Below are 21,176 nucleotides of genomic sequence, written 5' to 3' on the forward strand. Positions count from 1 at the left end.
ATGGCCACATTTTAGACTGAAGGAAAGCAGGGCTCAGCACAGTAGTTAAATTCCAGCAGAAATGCTTAGACAAATGCTTAATAATCTACATGTAATGAAGTGTCCACAGATTTAAGCACGTGCTGCTGTAAGTGGCTTTGCTTCCCTGAATCAAGATCAGAAGCGGTTTTGTAAGGAAACATGCACATTTGTTCCAGTCATTCCTAAATGAAATTTCACATGTTAAATGAGAAACAGCTACTATTCCCTCAGTAAAATTACCAGACTTACCAGTAAAGATAGTAGAAGAAAGAAAGGAGATAGAAAGCTAGCTTACACCAGGCCTCTTTTTGACAGTAACTCAAGGTATCTGCATTCATGACTGCAGGTGGATCATAAGCAAGTTCTGAACTATCTGCTGGGCAGCGAAAATACCTGAAAGAGAAGAACTTTAGAATAACTCCATAACATGCTGTATTAGATACGTGCTGCTATATACTGTCCTGGTCACCTTGTAAGAAAACATGGTATAGGAGAAATTTACCTCTCTTTTTCAAGCCTCACTTTCTAGACATGATTAAGTCAGAACACTAGTCTAGACTTATTGCAGAACCAAGCAATTCATGAATGTGAAATTTGTGCTCTATTAAATCTTTAGATTGAAACATTCCCTCTGCCTATGTAGTTCTTTCTGGCTTACTCACCAATAACTTGCATATTGTAAGTGGCAATATGTAGTGGTCTGTGATCACAGCATGGTGGAAGAATTACTGGGATTTTAACTGCATCTACACAACTGATTTCAGATATGATGAGAGGGGACAGTCTCAACCAGTTGATAGCTCAGTTTCTTCAACTCTGACAAGGAAAACTGCAATGGTATAACATAAGAATTGGCTGACTAGTGTTTTCTACACATAGCACTGCACAGAAATTTAGATGATAAATTTTTATCAGAAAATGTTTTCCTTCTTACAAAGGAGAAATTTCTTATTATTTTCACTAGAGACTGGATATTTGAGAAAACTACAGTGAAAGATTTTTTTGGCATAGGAACTTTAGTCTTAGTTACTCTGCAGCTTCATTGGGATGATAACTTTATGCAATTATCTTCCTATGGTTTTATGTAGTAATTTATACAATGAACTCAAGAGCAGCAAACAATATGTAGTAATTATAACAATACATAGGGAGAACCACAGAAACATATCCTCATCATTATTTCAATTATGACCATTTCCACTGTTTGTTTTTCCCTACTTTTCAGACCAGGATTATTGTCACACTTCAGTCATTATCCTTTGAAAGACAGCATTGTAAAACACTATGATTTTTATTATACCCAACAAAAAAGCACTCATAGCTTCACCTCATTAAACTTACTGAGAACTATGCTGTCACTCTAACTTCTGGATAATATAAATCTACCACATGATGTTGCTTTACTACCAAGTTTTGCAGAAAACAGAGTTAAAGAGCTATATTTAAATATTTTTTTAATCTTTTTAATTTGTAGTTAAGGTACTAGCAGTGCTTTTTTTTTTTTTTTTTTACAGAATTCTTCAAGCTACTTCACAACAGAAGCTTCTTGCTACTGTATGTATCTTTGTAACACAGAGAGAACCTGACAGACAAAAATCAACTGTGCTTTTCCAAACCTGGTGGGAATGAAAAACTAGGGAAAGACTGCAGACTGACAAAGAGAAAAATGAATGCCTCTTGGCTATCTTGAGAGGTGCCAGATCCTCTACTAGAATTCAGAGGAAAGTGCACTGCCAGCAGCTTCAGTCCAGAAAACGTTAAATCTGCTGCACAGCAGCTCCTATACAATCAACTCTTCAAGTGCTTGGGTGAGTACAAATGTAGCAGAGATCCAGATCTGAAAAACTCTGGAGAAGAGGCTGCTCAGGGAGGTGGTGGAACCATCATCCACAGAGGTGCTCAAGAACTGTGGCACTGAGGGACATGATTAGTGGGCATGGTGGAGATGGGTTGGTGGCTGGACACGATGATCTTAGTTGTCTTTTCCAACATTCATGATTCTGATATTAACTACCTGACTGCTCCTAGCCTGTACAGCATTTGGTTCTTCACCTTCAGACTCCTGGCCACTTCTCTTCAAATTTTCGTTTGGGTGAGGAGATTCCATCTTGCACTTGGAATATTCCAAGTGGTTATTTAAACCTGGCTACCTAAATGAGACTATTTGAAGCCACGTTTATGTATTATAGGCTTTCTTCCTCCTGAAACACTAAAAAAAAAAAACCAACTAAAAAAAATAGAATAAAACTTTTCAAACTTTTCCTCTCGAAACTTGGGTCTTAGCTGCTTTTAGGGCTTTCTTTTGTTGCTGTGCTTCATACTTCATACAATTTGCATGGCTGATGAGTTGGCACATATGACTAACAGGCAGTTAGTATATAAAAGATGGGCTTACCTCCAGAAGTGATAAAAAAGCAGAGGAACATTTAATCCCAGTGTGAGCCATTCCTGAGCACACAAAAACATTATGCAGAAAAGGCTATGGATGGAATACTCTGGCAACACCAGCTGAAAGGAACAGAAGTAACAGATATCAGTAAAATATCCTTGTGACTTCAGTCACTGATTTTTCAGAAGACAAATCATCTCTGGAAATCTGCAACACATCTGTCCCCAGATATACCTCAGGAGAGGGACAACAAAGAAGAAAGCAATGAGCACAAGGCACGGAGCCGTCCCAGTTCTGATCCTGGCTGTACACTGTTTTTTTTATATGTTACATACACCCTAAATATATTAAATCCGTTACTAAGTTAGCTTTTTGAGCTAAAATCTCCAAGACTTGAAACTCACACTCTTGGTAAATCCATGGCTTCTCACTCTGCTTGTTGCAGACCAGGATGATCCTTTCTATTAAAAGAGAGAGTGAGTAGGCAGCTGGGAAAAACAGAAATTTATGTGATGTTGATTCAGAATGGTTACTTCTAAAGGCTCTTTTTTATCCCCCATTCTTAGCTTATCTTCTCTCATTTTCTTATGCCTGTTCTCAGAAAGCTATTTCTTGCCTTCATTCAAAGAATAAAAGAATTTAATTCCAGTATATTATATTTCTCGAAACCAGACAATCCCACACACAGTTCATCTGCATCCCTTGCTGTGTCTCCAAGTCACATCAAGCAGAGTTAAAAGTAAATGAATAAATAAAATAAGCATTTGAGGGACTTCCTTTGATGCCAGTTCATCTTCATCAGTCAAATATTTCAAGTGAATCCTGTTTATGAAAGCAGTGAGAAGTCTACTACAGCTACTCCCTGCTCCTACCTGCTCCCATACAGCTGTGCTGCAGTGAATTCCATAGTTTTAGGGCTTCTTCCACTTCACAAGGTATGTATTTTTTCACTTTCATATCTGTAAGTCTATGCGCTCAATCTAAGGATTATCAAAATCATACCTTATGTGAATGACAACTCATGGTACCATTGCATAGCACAGATTCCAGATGGCAGTTATTTATCACTGCTGGATATATATATTTTTTTTTCTTTCATTTTTAGAATGTGATTTAGAACATGACTATAACCTTTACAAAGAGAATGATTCATCCTCATCACAAATTACAGACAAGAAAGGTCTTAATGATGAATAGCTACCAACTAAGCATCACAGCACTTTCAAGTGTATTACATTAATTATCACGTATTTGATTTCTGCTTCTAACACAGTTCACAAAAATCAGCAAAAAGACAACGCTGCTGCCTGATAACAACTGAGAAGGAAACCCAAGGTGGAAATTTATAAAGGAGATTTAAAAACAAACAAATTCAGCAGTGAAGCTAGAAAGGGAACATGGGAAGCTTCAGATTCCCTCTCCAGTCACAGTTTCTAGTGTCTACTAGGTCTACCTCAGCTTGTAATAGAATAACAGATGGGTCATCTTGTCTCTTCACCTTTTTCTTGGAGTAATATTTTTGCATCAGCATAAAAGAATGCAGGATCAATTCTGATCACACTTTCCAAAGAGAATTCATGGAAAGAAGCAAACAAACATCATCCTGTAAACAAATTACAGTTTATATCCAAATGATTTAGCCAAGAGACTAAATCTAAAAGTAAGTGAGGGAAGTAAAAGTGTAAAGGGAGTAACAGCAAGGCTTGAGAGGAATAATAAACTGAATAACTGAACAACTAGAAAAACAAAATGTAACACTGCCTCTGTTCCTGGCTGGAATAATCACCTTGCAGTCCCCTGAAACCAACGGAGACTCCAACACATTTCATCAAATACAGGACTGGGTTCCTGGAGGGAAGAAAGCTAGTTCAGGAACTAGCAACCATCAATCCTTGTCATTGCTGCCAAGCTACTCCATTGCAAAGGTAACTTCTGTGATATGGAGAGTTGTGCAACAGGAATCAAGCTAGGATCTTTAATTCATTTCTGGGACAGTGCATAAAGCTGTCAGATGGCAATCATTTTAGGATATAAACAGAATGCTTCTATTTTGAACCAGGAACACTCTGATTCAGATAATGAACTCTGCTTTCCGACACAGATCAAGAAGAAGTCTAGAGATGGTTACAGAATACAGAGCTGGAGGAGAAGCTGGCAAAGAAGCATAGCTTTTGAGAGCTGTAATTGGGTCACTTTGAGTCCCAAACTAATGAATGGCATTGCAAACATACCACAAGAAATTCTGCTGGCTGATGTTTACCTGTGGAAAACCACAAAAAAGCCTGAAAAGGAAGTCAAAGTTTCTAGATCAAAGTGATACTAATCAGAAACATCTCTTGCTATAATGTAAGCCCAGGAAAGAAACTACTTTATCTTTGTATGTATACTCTGATAGGTACATTTAAGTTAATACACGTACCAGCAAACATTCAAAGTGTTTTTTCATAAACCATTTGCATTTCAAATGTGAAATCTTTGCTAGGTATCATTATCATCCCACCATTAAAATTCAGTACACTCTAATACAAAGTAGTACACACATACATACATGTAGATAATTTCACTCTTATAGTTTCTAAACAAATAAAACAGCCTTTCTGCATGTAGACAGCAAGGTTTGGCTGAACTGAAGCATGGGAAAACAAGCACTGAAGCTAACTAAGAACCTGCCAGCAGCTTCTGTGTGCTTATTGGACTACAAAGTCATCTGAAATCAACTGTATCTCACATAAAGCTCAGTCCTTTATTCAGTTGCTTTTAATCAGCTTCCTCTTCCCTGATCGCATCCTGTTGTTCTTTTACAAAGGTCCCATCTTTTCCTGTTAGTACTTTTCCTCCTTACTGTGCTTATTACACATGATTACCTTCTTCTCAAATGTAGTTTTCCTCTTACAGAACATTATATTGTTTTCAAATGGAATGACTCTCACAGCTGGGCTCACCAGTGAACATGTACATGAAATACCTTTCTGAAACCAGAACAGGGAAGATATAGAAGAATGAAAAGCAATCTCCTTTCATCAATGCTATTAAATTCTCTTAAAAAAAGTAATGTAACAAGATAATCAAACTGTTTTCCCAGTCGCTGTTAAGTCACTAAACTGTCAAGAACTCATGTCCCTGTCAAGTACTTTGTTTAGGTGCAATACTCCTGAGTACAAGATAATAATAGTAATTCTTACAGAATCAGTTATTTTCCCTCAAGAAATCACCTTGGATGTAGCCCAGACCCCATTCTTTAACAACGAATGTGGCACTTAACCCATAAATAGGCAACCACCAGATACAGCAGTGCTGCATTAGCACAGCAGTTAATGCTGCTGCACCTGCTGCTAGCAAAGGATGTCTGCAGTTTGTCACTAAGGTGATCACTACACTGCTTTTTCCATAATATCCCTCACTAAAGCTGACACACAGGGAAGGAGGGGAGGGAGACATACCCAAGGTGTGAGAATGAAAGAGTTATTTTAATTACACTTTGAAGTTCACCCTAGTAGAGCCTTCCAGAACTAACCCAGCTTACTGAGGAGTATCAGCCACTGAGTTTAAGACATTATGAGATCCTTTGGAGCTGATTATTTAGTATCTCTGAAATCCTGCTAATTGAACAATGAAAAGAATCAGAAGCGTGGCATAAGCAAGTGAAAAAGAGAAAGGACAAGCAAACAGAAAAACTGCACTAGCATTTTAAGTTACTCAAAACCGTATAATTCAAACTGCTACAAGTATTCAGCAGTTTGCTATGTCGTATGAAACTAGCTGAAAAGAAAATGACTGGAAAATACGTTTCTGATCATATAAAGAACACCTGCAGTTGAACCAAAAAAATCACATCTATGTCTTTACATTTTATCAGGGGACAGCAATGTTGCACACACACAAGACAGTATCACGGACCAAACATAGAGCACAAATCAAAGAAAGGATTAAACACCTGTGCTTTCAGCTTTCCCCTTTTCTGGACCACAATGACACGAAGCAGTACAAAACATATGGTTCCAGAAAGGAAGTGTCCTTATAATATACTACTGGAATTTGTTTCAACAGTATCGAGTGAATACAAACAGAAGTCGCTCCACAGCACAAACAGCAGACAGTGAAACGAGTAACACAAAGAACCTAATTATCATTCTCACAAAGCACTCCATAACCATCTGTAACACAATACAGATCCAGTATTAGAATACCTGATCTTCTACAGCCTTTTCATTTTGAGTACTGAACAGATCTCTATTAAGGCCCATCATTTTAATTCTCATTACCTCATTTCTATCTTCTGTAACATAGAGATAATTATATTTTAAATCTAAGATTCTAATAGAGCCAGTTTATGACTGGCATATTTAAATTGCATATTACAAATAATAACTTTAACAACAGTGACAGAGGAAGATCAGGTCTTCATGGCTCATTTATCAAGAATGTCAATAAGATTTCTGTTCGGCAGAGCCTACAAGAGGTCATAAAATAATAATATTAATAAAAGGCTTCTCCACTGAGCACAGCCTGCAGGGTATCAACACCATTCAAAAAGTGCCTTATCCTTGGGTGGTACCTCATTAAGGCAGCAGCACTGTGATCTCAGAAGCAATCTCTTCACAACCTTTATTTATTTATGTTAATTCAGAACCAGTAACAAAAGCTGAGTTTGCATCCCTGGAGCTTGAACCTCTAATTTTTCCCAATACTGATATGGAATAGTCTTGCCCTACCACTCTCTTGTGTCCCAAACATAACCAGAGAGGAGCTGGATTATTCAAGAGCTCTTTCCATCACTGTCTGTTTCCTAGGACTGGTGAGAATGACAATTAGTACCACAGCTGCTCATTAGGGTCTAGAAAACCTGCATTGTGTTTCCCAGGCAAGTTGTTGGATGCAGAAATCTCGGTGACCAGTAAAACAAAGCTCAGCCATCTGTATAGTACAGGAAGGGCCCTTGGGCTTTCTCTCTGGGGTCTGCTTAAGACTGATGGCTTCATAAATATCAAAAACTAAGTGTTCACTAAAGGGCTACTTGCATATCTGGAGTTTAAAGGCTGTCAGTCTGAGGATGCAGTTTTGATACAATGCAGAACTGGTATAGCTGATTCCTGTCCTGCTATTCTAACAGGTTTTTGGAAACTTCAGCATTTGAGTGCAAGGTAGGACATTTAAATCCCACCAGAAACCATTTCCATTCATATAACAGATGCAATGTAAAATAATTTCACTCTATTTTTAGATATTGTATTGTTTTTTCGTAATAAGATGGAGGCAGTATAGGATCCAATCCTGACTTAAATCCACAATGAAAATTCTGCTAAACATAACAGCAACATTTGATTTAACCCCAGTTCCTTTAGTTTCATTAAAATGCAAATATATATTTTATTGCATACCAAATTAAAGCAAATACAGTCCATTAGCAAGTCAAATTTTGCCAATATCTTCAACACAGCTCTGAGGAGCAGATACATAAATTACATTACCCCAAGCAACTGAGAATTCTCATCTCAAGAGCGCATTACAGTTACTCATATGTATATTTTTTGTTGTGTCTCCAGGCTTATTCACTGCTTCTTGTGGTGTTCTGAGAATAAGGCCATATCCTCCAGAATAGCACTGGAGGGAAGCTGAACTGTAATGCAAAAGGTTGTCTTACAGGGTGATATTTCACTGTTTTGATTATTGAATAAACATTTAAAATATGAATTTAATGGCAAAATGCAGCTCATTAAACTGATATAGTCTTATATGTAAATATTTTCATGAGTAATAATATTATAAATAATAAACATGCATATCTCCTTCCTTTCCATTTCCATCAGGCATCACACTGGCAAATCTTACTTCCTCCCTGGAGTAAAAAAGAGGGTTAAGGACCAAACTGTGGCTGAGTCACAAGCTTGAACTCTTTAGGCTTGCAATAATTTCACAGCTTTCCTTATCTTTCACTGCTGCTATAAACACCTGCACAGGCACAGCAAGATACAGCTTTCCATGAAGCAAACAGATGTCTTTAGGAAATGATTCCTAAAAATAACAATTGTGATGTTCCAACTTTTGAGAATGCTGAACTCAGGAACTTGTGAGTTTGACTAAAAATAGTGCTGGTACAATGCACATAATAAGAGAATGCCACAGTGCATGTAACAAATGAATGTCAGTAGTGAATGGATTGCCTGCCAGAAATACTATACTTCCTATAAGTTCTTAAGTCCCATAAGTTCCCTTTCCCAAGTACCACACTCTATTCTAAGTCCTTTAAGATGCCACGATTAGCACGTTAACCAAAGCTGCAGTTTCATTTATTCATCAGCCTACATGAGGAAACACAAACAAAAAACACAAACTTCAACAGCGGTATTGTATGTTGACCGGTGTATGTAGAATAGGAGAAAAAAATAGAGAACAATTGTGACAATTGTTTCATCTATTATCAAATAGACAGGATCTATCATCTCAGACAAGAGCAAGTGACATCCTTTCAGTGCTTCAAGTCTTGGTAACTTCTTGTCTCTGGTGGTTCCTTTAGAGCAACAGTTGCAAACTGTTTCCAAAATTAATTGGAAGAAAGCACAACATGAATCCATTGAGTTAACAGAAGGTCTCATTCAAATTAATAAAATTTTAGTCTAAAGTCAAGTTCTGAAAGAAGTAGTTATTGAAGGAAACCTGACCTATGTTTGCTACAGAGTCATGGAGTCTGATTTATTGTAACTCTGAGCAAAGACACTTGAAAGCAGGAAAATAATCCAGGCACACTATTACAGAATTGCCTGGGAAACCTTTTGATTTAGTTTGATCATCTAAACATAGCTCTAATACACATTTGTGCAATGTTTTCTAAATTTTGTGCATTTTCTTATTCCTCAAGATGTTAAGAAAAGACTCATATAAACACATCCTCTTTGACTCAGAAATTAAAAATTTGCTTCACGTATTCAGCAGATTATAATGAAGTTGAGAACAGATAACTAGAAATTGATTGAACAGAACACAAAAGGCAGGATTCCTTAACTGTTATTTACATTTGACTCTGATTTCTGCAGTCATTTTTTTTTTTTTTTTTTTACATGTATTGCAGTCTTCATTTGGGCCTGCTTTTAAATTAATTTCCAGACTTGAGAAACGTGTTTTGCTTTACACTGTAAGAAAGGACTGATGCTGTTCTAGGGCACAGGAATGTAAGAGAAGCCCTCTTCAGTTCCCTTCAAATCCTATCTTCAAGATTTTTTTAATAATTATTATTATGTGGTATATAGAAGTAGACTGCAAGCCAAACAGTCTAGTAAAACAGAGAAAATAAAGGCAAGAGGATAAGGAATACCTTTAAGTAACTATGAGCCTGAGCACAATTTGTATAAGCACATCAATGCCTTACTTGGAAATGAAGATAAACAACACAACTACTGAAATGTACAATGGAAAGACAAAAGGGTTTGTGGTCAATTCCTTTTGAGTAATTATGAAAGTGAGATACTCACAATAAAAAGTGTGATGAGATGCCCTGTCTTTAGCCAAGCAATATTTATGACAGTACTTTTGTATAAAGTAAAAACATTGCCAGCTGTCTGGTCTCAATTCTACCATCATTTTTGCAAAACTACTACAGCTACTGTAGTCTCAATAACAGATCCTGAATTTAAACTTCTAAAGAAAGAAGGATTACTGAACTGTTTCATATTCATATATTATGTCAGTTAATTGAAGGTTTAGACCTTAATAAAACTAGAGATGAAATTGAGATAGATCAAAAGGCATCCCTGCTTCTTGGAAACACGTACCATTCACCTCCCTCTGTGAGGGTCTTCTCTCACTAATGAGAGAACTGACTCAGCTCAATACAGTATTTTTTTTACACTTGCAGTTTCATGGATTTTATGCTTAATTTACCTTAGCTCAAATGATTCCACTACAGTAGGAAAATGAATAGAAGTCTTTTATCTAATTTCCCTCTCAGGTACTGCAAGTTTCATGGATCAGAAATCACTTTTCAGATTAATGGTGTTTAAAAACAAATATTGGCTAATAATTTGAGAAAGGTCATTTACATTGTTAGCCAGCGAATGGCATGAGGAAATTCAAGTCTGAAATACATTCACTGAGAATGAAGCAAGTTTAATCAACTCTATTCCTTAGTAACAATTTATCAGCTTAAATCAAGTATTTCAGATGCTGTCACTTATAACTCTAATCACAAGTTAATTTAAATTTCCCTAAAGGTAAAGCAATGATATTACAATGCTTGATTAATGAAAGAGACCATGTTTTAATGTAGGAAATAATTGTCCTTAGTGTTAAAATAAGTAATTACAAGAGAAATCAACCATGTAGCTAGATCATTTGAAATACACCTGCAATTATAATTATACAATAATGCTGCCTTCGTTAATCAAATATGTTTTAATAACCTCACAAAATTTTTGAATGGTTTTAAACTGAAGGAGGGGAGTCTTATATTAGATGTCAGGGGGAAGTTTTTCATGGAGAGGGTGGTAAGGTGCTGGCACAGCTGCCCAGAGAGGTTGAGGATGCCCCATGCCTGGTGGTATTCAAGGCCAGATTGGATGGGGCCCTAGACGACCTGAGGTGGTACTAGCAGTTGGCAACCCTGCCTGCAGCATGGGTTGGTGAAACTGAATGATCTTTGATGTCCCTTCCAACCCAAATCATTCCACAATTCAATGACTTAATCACAAAATCATTTTGTGGATATATGGCATGCCCCGTTATCTCACTAGCAGGGCTAATGAGCCCTAAAATCCTGTACTGATGGTTGTACTCAATTATTTTGAAGGTCTTTTCCAACCTAAAGAATTCTACGATTTTGTTCTGCTAATGGTACTGCTTAATGGTACACTATCCAAGACAGCTCATTCACAACTAGTTGGTGCATCTCTGTGCAGCACTGTAGGGCAACATGTAATCATATCCTTAGAGAAACAAAGGCAATTTAGGAAAAAAAAGACAGCGCAGATACAGACTCCACAGCATTCAGCAATACCAGTATATGTCTGCATGAACGATGTAACACTTGTTTGAAACACTAATGTCTGGTCAATTAAACATTCTACAATTTAGATCACATGCATATAAACAGAAATATACAGTACAAACCCTTTTAAACACATACTTGAACAAAATGAGGTATCTGCATCCTCCTCACTTTGTGCTGGTTTCAGAAAGTAAGTCCTTCCTGTCACATACTTCAGAACAGAAGAGATATAACCATGGCTCTCCAACAGCTGGGAAACACAGAACTAATTCTAGCTCTCTAGCACCATAAAAGCATGGACACATCTCTACATGTGTGTATACATGCCAGCACCATATAAACACGCTCCTTAAATTATTTCTGATATGAAAACATTTTCCCCAAAGCAAATGTCTGAAAACATATGGGTGCTGAAGGATTCCATCCGTCATACTACTTTGAAATATATAACTAAATTATACAGTATTTGGTGACATATCATGTACCTGGTCACAGTTTGTTGATAACCTTTTCCATGTATTTTGGAGATAAAACCAAAAATCCTTCCTTAAAAACACTCTGCTCATTAGGACCACTCATACTGGGTTCTATATGCTACTCTATCATTTCCAAAAAGCAGGCTATAATGAAACAGCAGTTTTACAATCTGCCTATAATCTCTTTTAAAAACAGATTTACAACAGATTTTTATCATTAAGTTCTAAAGCCATAAATAGTAACATAGCACTATATTTGAAGCCATTTGAAATAATTATCCAACTTAATGACTTTGGGAAATGGATACGTTGCTGTTTCGTAGAAGGAGAAACAGATAGAAACCCAATAGAATGTTATAATGATGGACATATTTAGTGCTTGCTGATAACAACTTAACTGCCATTTTCCTGTATTTATACAACTGACACTCAATTCCTCAGTTTTTCCAGAATTTTTTTCAACAGTGAATCCCTTACGCTACACAGACTAAAGCTATTTTTAGCAAGTGTCAGCTTTAACCACTACAAATCTCTGTAGTTATTCCACCTTCTTCTTGCATATCACCTCTCAGTTAGAACAAGTGCATCCCTGAAGAACTTTGAATAGGCTGAATTAACAAACCATTTAAGTGAAGCAGAAGCAAGCCAATCCCTTATGAATACAGTCTGTAATTAGCCAAAATGCTCAGTCTTGTTGTTCACAAGACTGAGGCTCAATAAAAATTAAACACTTGTGTAGACAAAGCACTCTTATGGGGCTTACATATATTAATACATTATCACTCACCGGTTGCTTTATGTCAGATAAATAGGGACATAGCTTGAAAATGGCTTGCTATCAATTTGACAAAATGGAAAGCTATTGGTGATGAGTGTTGTTTCTTCTTGTCGTAGCCCCAGTGTCTTAACCATGCTAAATTAGTACTCGATTGTGGTTCTTAACAGCCATATGCTCATCATTGCGACAAGCAGGAATGACTCAAGTTCTGCCTGACCTCAGAATGACAATTCATAGATTCTGTGTGGTCACAGTTAGATTTCTGGATCATCCAAAGCAAATAAACCTTAGCACTGTTTTTCACCACACCTCTAAGGGTGGGGTCATCAGCTTATGAAAAAACACATGGATTTAATTCTTACCTTGATTAGGGGATGCAGTCCCTATTTCAATTATGACCATTTTTAAGCAAAAATGCAGAATAATTTAAGTGGCTCCATTACAACTCTGGTGGACTTATAGAAAATTTGAATATATAGAGTAAAATATTTTGCAGTGATGATTATTTTGACTTTATTAGTACAGAGTCAGGAGAACAATGAGTGCTAATGAGAGACTTCTTTCAAGCTACAGAGGAAATGTGCAATCCTACAGCTTATCAGCTCATTCAATTTCCTCAGAAACTAAGGCATCAGTATTTGCTTGGTTGAGTTAAAATAATTGTTCTATCAACTTTTGTACTCAGTCAATTAAAAAACTTATTAAATACATATCTAATAAAATGTTTAATTTATCAAAAAGCACGAACTATTCAAAAATTGTATTACAATGCTATGATCAGATAATAGGGTTATTAACATCTCAAGCTGCAACTGCAAAATAATTCACCACCTTCCAAAAGCATGTTCCAAAATGAATGGGCAGATGTTCTGAAACTTCAGTTCTCATTCAGAAACCCTCTACTTAGGTTAACTTTATATAATCTATTCTTAAGGTCATCATGAATTCTACCTCTACAGTAGAACTCAGCCTTTCAGTTGAGAGTGAGGAACATTAAAAAAAGAAAATGAATGCAGATAATAACTCAGCAGCTTTAATTTAATTTTTTTTTCTCATAAAATTAATAAATCCCAGGCTAGTTTATGCTCACCTTTCGTAGGAGGAAGCAAATACGTTCAATATTTCTCAGTCGCTCTCTCTGTCAAGAAAAAGTGGGGAAAGAGGTAGAAGATTAGCTGGTGCTATAAATTAAAGGTGTTACAAGTATAGCGGGTCAAAATTATAATTACTAGCTTTAGAGATGAAACATTATTCATCGGAACCAATAGTATTCACTTCTGATATACTACTTGTAAGTAAAACTGCTCATTTCCAAGTCCCAATATATTATTTTCTCTGTTACTGGGTGTAGCAGTAAAAACAGGGGTTTCAAGTCCACATTAGCTGTGATTCAGAGCCTCAAGTCAGTATTCATTACTCTAATCACTAGTGTCAATCTACACCACAGATACTTGGCCTTGCATTTTCAGGTACCTGAATTTTGGCCTCAAGACACCTTTGAATGGGAAAAATAACTGCAAAGTTCATGTGGCAGCTCTCCTATCACTAGTAGAGTACCTGAGCAACACGTGATATCAAAATTTAACTTCTGCAAATTCAGCATCTCTTGTAAATCCCAGCAGGTTTACTGGGGCAAGTTCTGCTGTCAGTTATGGTGATAGCATGTTTAATTGGAATCAGCTAAACCACTTTGGATTACAGATGAAAAAAAGAATTGTCTTCTGCTTAATCTGGGATGCATTTTGGATCATTAAGTAAAACTGAGTTTACAGTCTCATAGTGACATTTAAACTTTCACATAACAAATGCAACAGAATGTGTTATTTATTCTTCAAGCACAGGAGAACTTACAGCCCAGCTATGGGACAGGCACATCTAGGAATGCACCTCTTATTAAATCCCTTCAAAGATACTGACTGATTTTTACAGACAGTATTGGAAAAGGTCATCAAGCCATGCTTGAAAGCAGAGTAAGTAAATGGTTTTAAAAAGGAAAACTGGTGTCATAGAACCAAAAGATCAAAGACAGTTTTAGCATCACATTATGTATTTTTAGGTTTTGAACTTCCACATAATTTTCCCACCTCTTTCAACAAAGAGGAAAGCTATCAGGATGAAGAGCCACCATCTGGTTTCCTAAGTCTAGTCCAATACATCAGTTATACATCAGTTCATCAAACTACAGCTGACTTCACAACAGGCTCCACGTTCCCCTCCACACTCATACTTTGACATGTTGCTCAGCATATCTCCTCCTGTTTAGTAGCTGTTGCTTAGCACACCACTGGTTGTACTCACTGCGTGGGCTGGGTTGCACTGATCTATTGGGCTTTTGAAGTCTGTCCGGAGCTCATCAAAGGCAATTATCTGAAAAACATTTTTTTCAAACACTGTAATGAATGTTCAAACAAATGCTTATTTTTTCTATTAGCAGCTAGTTAGAAGCATGGCCTCATTGCCTTCCTTTCCTCTTCATCCTGAGAAAATATGGGAACATAACTTTCTAATACACTCCTTTCAGATCTAATCCATTAAAACAAAACATGGGGTACTCCTACATATGAAACCTAGAATCCATTAATCTCTTTGTCGTTCTGTAAAACCACATCTGCAGCTTTTCCAGCATGTCTACTTTTTCTGTTTCTGCCCTTAGATCAGCTAGACTTCGTTCTCAAACTCCAGCAGGAGTTTGGTGTTCTCAGATACCAATAATGGTGAGAAATCTTTTGCTCAGGTCCTTTAGTTTCATCCACCAGCTGATGGATCAGCTGGTAATTACTGCCCACTTTTACAGCACAGCATAAAAGTGCCCATAAAATAATAATATGTGATAATGTTTTCTTGGAAATGAAACAGCTGTAACTGCCCTCAGCATATTTCATTTAAAGAGCTCCAAGAATGTTCTTAGTGTTACGACTGTATTTTATGAATACCGTATTTTATTAATACCTCTACTAGCTACACTCAAGGAACAGAAGCTCTGTGTGACAGGCACCACATAAAACACACAATAAAACAGTGATTCCTCTTCATCAATTTACAATAAAAGAAACCTTTTGTATCCAGCAAGAAGACAAGGTAGCAGTCAGGTAATTGGTATACAAGTGCACCTGCCATTCCAAGACATGTTCAAGGAGTAACCAAGTGGCACTCAGCACAGATCTGCGGTAGAGTTAACACACATTCAGGTAGGACATGCAGCAACAAAAAGTCCGAAAATAAGCTGCCCATGATTCACATCACAATCTGCTAAGAGGTCTCAGGATAAAGCCCAGAATTACACACATCTAACCAGCACCCTAATGCTCCATTCATAATGCTGGAGCACATGTAAAAATCAAAAGCGGGGCAATTTATAGGAATCCTACGGAATTCCATTTATTAAAATATGACAAGTCAAAGTGCCAGAATAAACCTGAAGAATGATAAAGCACAATTATAAGTGAAGCATTTCTCCCCATTAATGTAATATCTCTGCAAGTCAAGAAAAAGATCAGCAACAAACTGTTTAGACCTAGGTGAAGGGGCAATAGCAGAGACTGTGAGAAGGTCATAATACAGCCATGAGGAATTAGGCTTATTATAATTGTATACTTAACATTTCTGGAGCAGTTGTTCATTTACTCAAGCTGGTCCAATTGTGAGGAAGGTAACGAACATGCAGCTCAGATGCTTGTGTTTGTAATCAGGTATCAATGTGGGCACTGCATAACAGGAGAAGGATGATTTGTCACAGGCAAGGGAGTGCCTCTGTTCATTTCTGCCACAGATTTACTTTGGGATCCCGTTCATCTCTCCCCTGAGTTCTCTTTGCCTCACTGCACCAGTACTTACAGATATCATTTTAAGACAGAAAAGCATTAGGAGACTTGAATGACAACTCTTTTTAATGTACCATGGAAACAGGAGTTGAAAATACAGAGATGAGCTCAAAATTTCCTTGAAACAAAGAAATAAATAAACCCTGAGTGAATTTGCTGTGCTTTCCCATTTGGTAGTCAGTAACCACAAGGAGTTTGAGAAAATAGTGAAATGCCAGTGTGCAGAGAGCCAGTTCATGGTTCCCCATTCGTTGCAGGGAGTTGGACCAGGCAGCATTTAAAGGTCCCTTCCAATTCAAATGATGCTATGATTCTTCATTATGAAGAAAGACTGATGTAGTTCTCCATGTTGTTGTCTCAGAAACACTGGAATCATGAGGTGGACCATATTCCACCAGGAGTGCAAAAGAAGCTTCAGAGCTTCACTGAATTCAGAGGTTTGATGATAACCCTGGAACACATTGAGATGCAGAAGTAGGTCACTTTGGAAGACAGAGCCATAAAGGCAGGGCTTTGTTGAGCTGGCCTTACTTAACACAGTAGTCTTGGAGAAATCCTAAATGACAGTTTGTAAAAGAAATTAGCTTCAAATATACTATATTTTTAGATTTCTTCCTCTCCCTCTCTCTCCCCTCCTATCTCCATAGACAAACCCCTGCTCTTTATTTGCTAGCAAGCAATTCATTATTTTCTTGTTATGGCTCTATAATACCTAAATGCACTAAAATGAATCTGAAACTATTAAGCATATGGCTTTCACCAAATCAATAATTCTAAATACAACAGACTATCAGGCAAAACTCTTGGGATGATGCCTGCAAATCATGACAATTTTAAGACATTTCTATTACACCTGTCATAAACAGACTGAGAATTTGTATCAAGCACTCAGAACTAGAGGAAAGTTTCTCCAGCAAAAGTTTCAGTCTCTCCCTGGAAAGAGGCAGACAAAAATAAATCCTCTTCAATTCTTAATGTTTTATTTCCACTATAGTTTATAGTTTGTTAAATCCAAAGGAATAGAAATCCAGTGATCACGTGAAGATATCTTCTTTCATTAATGAAAAAAAGTGCATTCCTATTTCTCAGCCACAATGAAATGCTGTAAAATGCAATGTTAGGCAAAATCACAACTAGAAGGGATGTAAAGCTCTCTTCTCTGTTTGAGTTTTTCCGTTGCTTTCTTTTCTAATCATCTAATTCTAAAGCTGCAGATAGGAAATAATGGAAGCAAAACTCTAGTTCCTTAAGATTGGTGTCTGCACACAATACAGTATGCAACTGTACAACAAGCCATATTGCATTACTGCATCCAAGGTGGGCTGTGCTGCTGAGTGGTTTACATAATCAATTAGTAAACATCTTCCTCTTCCATAACTAACCTTGTATAGAAGTTCAACTCCAATCACACAATACCCTAGAGCACTGCCATTTAACCCTACAGAAGAACAAATAATTAATTAATTACCATCATTAAGTATTTCACAGGAGGTGCAGAGTTCTGGACATACTCCAAAAATACAGTCTGCCGCCCAATTATTCATACTTCTCAGTTCGATGCAGTGTAGCTACCTGCTTCTCATACAGCAGCCTATCTGAGATGCTTAGTGCTATGGAACAGCATTTGGGTGCATCTGAGGTCCATCTCACTTCAGAAATCACCACATTTATCAGTACTGTGACTGATCATTCAAAGGAAAGCAATGAAATAGATCCCCGTCAGGGATCGCCATCACTTAGCCTTTGTAAAGGGATGTGTTTTAGAAACTGTTCAGTGTCTTTCAGTCTTCCAACCTGATTTGATCCAGTGGCATAATTCAGACATACATACACATGAACACGATCCCATCTCTGCAAATGCCAGACAATCAACACACTGTTTTCAAAGGAAAACAGACAGAGAGCCTAACAGACAGACACGTGGATGGCATGTTGGAAGCATACACCAGGAACTGATCTTAAACAGAGAAGAAATTTACCTATTTTAGTAAATATTGCTTTTGAACACAGCTTGACAGGATAAGCATCATTTCTTTTTCTTTTTTTTCCCCATGTTTAGCAAAGATTTTAATTATTAATACAAAAGGAGCAATGGATGTTGACTCACCCTCTGACTAGGAAAATCTTCCCTGATTCCACACCGCAAAACATTGCAGGAAGCTTGCCCTAGCACTGCCCTATCTGCACTTGTGGGTGTTACCAGTCTAAAACTAAAGGTTTATAAAATTAATGGTTGCATTCTCTGGTGATTCACATAATCTGCCAAGTCTCAAAGGCCCAAGTGTAAGTCATAAAAGCATTTGCCCAGTTTAAACATGCACTGAACACATGAGATTGGGATGACGCCATAGCTTCAATACACCTACAACTGCAATCAGATTTACAAAACGTGCATTAATTATCTGCACTCTGTGCTCATCTCACTAGACAACAACAGCTTTGAATAATTAGGTACTCAAATAGACCAAACCTGAACTTCGTCTTCTTTCATTTATCCCCACAAACTGAAAATTTCACCTATTAATGGCAGGAATTAATTATAACCTCCTAATGTTAGGGAAGGCTTTTTGTTTCTAAACCACTGAGCTCTTAAGGAAATAGATTTTAATAGAGAACGTGGCATTTCAGAGTGGTGGGTGGGGTTACTGTGCATTTGAATTCAGTGACAACAGAGAAGTTGGATGTTATTGCTTATTGGTATCTTAGAAAAATAATAATATACGTAAAGCAGAACTTGGTGACAACCACACTAAGCACAGAACAGAAAAGCAACGCTTAACATATGTTTTCTTGCCTCTATCCTGCCAATCCTGTCACAAAGAAACTGTTGTTAATGGCTCATCTAAACATTTGTCTCCCCCTCTGCTCTCATGCACAACTCCCACAGCACCCACACAGGCAGCTCCTGGCTGTCTGCAAGTCAGCACACGGGCAGAAGGTGGACAGGCTTAGGAGCACACTGTGCTTACATTCATTTCATGCCTGCTCGTCAGCTGCTGAATAGACATCTTTATCGTGTTTGGGAAATAGCATTGAACATTAATCATGTTTGAACTACTCTGATGCAAACTGAGTGAGTTACTTCAATGGATTTTGTTGACCAGAAGCTACAAGACAAAGTGTGTGAGAGAGCATCAGCCAGCTAAGAATACAGAAGGAGCTGAAACAGCAGACACATCGCTTGGTATGACAGAGCACAGGAAACTTGCAGAGATATACATACACAGTGGTGACAGGGACAAAGTGACAGACTGAGACAACACTTCCTGCCAACCAAATCTTATTGTGATGCAAAATGAAACCAAACAAGAAACTTTGCTCTAAGGATGGTGAACGTGGTGGGTTTCCCTCTCCTTCCATTTGAAGTGATCTGGATCAGGCTACCAAGCAATGTAAATATTAGAAGGAAAACTCTTCAAAGGGCTTCCTCTGAATCAAAACCTCCCATGTTACCTCCACGGAGAAAGCTCATTTGAGCTTAGCAGCAGCTGGTCAAAGTACTTTCATAATTCTTGCAATACTCTATAAATCAGAAGAAATGTAAACTATACTATAATGATTAATTCTATAGTCTTGAATATGGTCCAGAGACATCCAGTAACACAGCTGTCCTGTAACACTGCTTCTTGAGCACTGTCTTCCTCCCCCTCACCAGGACCACTTTTTGTGTACGTCAGCACTCACGGCATCACAGATGAGTGAAACCAGGTGAGTCAACTTGACAATCATCTTTAAAAAAAACAACATGAAGAGCTGATACTAGGCTAGGAGAGAAAAATAAATAAATCCAACATCACTGGGAAAAAAAATTGAGATACTACTGGCTCCTCTTTTCTGACATACTGGAGTACAGCTGAGAGCAATTCAGCCTATGCAGTTCACTAGCACAGGAAAAGGTGAGGAATGCAGGTTGCTCTTTCACAGCAGATATTTTCTTTATTTGCCAGTGCCTGCATGTACCATTTATTTGTTTTTACCAACTACCACTAAACATCAAATGGCCTGGGGTTGTTATGGTCTGAAAACTGAGAGCTGGCTGCTCAGAGGATACAGTGTTCAGCTCTCATTTCTTACTGCATCGTAACAAATCAGTGTCTTCATACCAACTCTTAGTTGCCCAGCTTTCACACTTGTGTTACAGCAGGATCATTACTTTAGAACACTTGGAGCTGGGTAGGCATGCAGCAAAAAGGCAATTCCCAGACTCCATTCTCAAGTTATTCTCTGCCTTCAGAAGAGAGGACAATGTAGGCTGCTACTTCCCAAGTTAATTCAGGAAAAATGGAATAAGCTAACTACAGAGGCCAATGCTATACAGCATCTTCATGTATGCTGAAATGAAGCTGAGAACGATCTCTGTCATTCTGAGTCTTGAGATCAACTTTCACACTTCCCAGAAATCCTCCAGACTTGCACCACTCTCTGCTTTACGCTTCTTAAAAAGGTAATTTTTCTGTTCTTATTTCATACATCGTAAATTCATCATTTATTGTGTTACTCATGCACTTAACACTAGTGATCTGTACTCAGTATGGCAGCTGTGCTCAAAGAGCATGAAGATTTTTTTGGAAACCCTCAGAACTGCTTTTAGTTCAGGTCCACAAGTTCAGTCTATGATCCAAAGGAAGCACACAGAATTATTAATCGAGGTTACAACCGTACCTATAGTAAGCTTACTATTTCAGCAAGCCAGACACTGAAGCACAGTGACTTT

At 37.5% G+C, this 21,176-nt stretch overlaps 1 protein-coding gene across 2 annotated transcripts in view; it reads right to left on the reverse strand.

The window, feature by feature from the left end:
• Positions 1 to 21,176, reverse strand: part of CNIH3 (cornichon family AMPA receptor auxiliary protein 3) — a 42,428-nt gene that overhangs the window by 1,262 nt on the left and 19,990 nt on the right. The window contains exons 2-5 of one of the 2 annotated variants that reach the window (XM_065743416.1): positions 14,940 to 15,008; positions 13,732 to 13,779; positions 2,417 to 2,529; positions 271 to 414 (exon numbers count right to left, since the gene is read on the reverse strand). In XM_065743416.1, coding sequence (XP_065599488.1) covers positions 271 to 414; positions 2,417 to 2,529; positions 13,732 to 13,779; positions 14,940 to 15,008 — 374 coding nt within the window. The remainder of the gene's footprint in view (positions 1 to 270; positions 415 to 2,416; positions 2,530 to 13,731; positions 13,780 to 14,939; positions 15,009 to 21,176) is intronic. The other variant, XM_065743494.1, reaches the window with a different exon arrangement.

Source organism: Cyrtonyx montezumae, unplaced genomic scaffold (assembly GCF_038088225.1).
Source record: "Cyrtonyx montezumae isolate F1298 unplaced genomic scaffold, pur_monq_1.0 scaffold_0, whole genome shotgun sequence".
Classification (NCBI taxonomy): domain Eukaryota; kingdom Metazoa; phylum Chordata; class Aves; order Galliformes; family Odontophoridae; genus Cyrtonyx; species Cyrtonyx montezumae.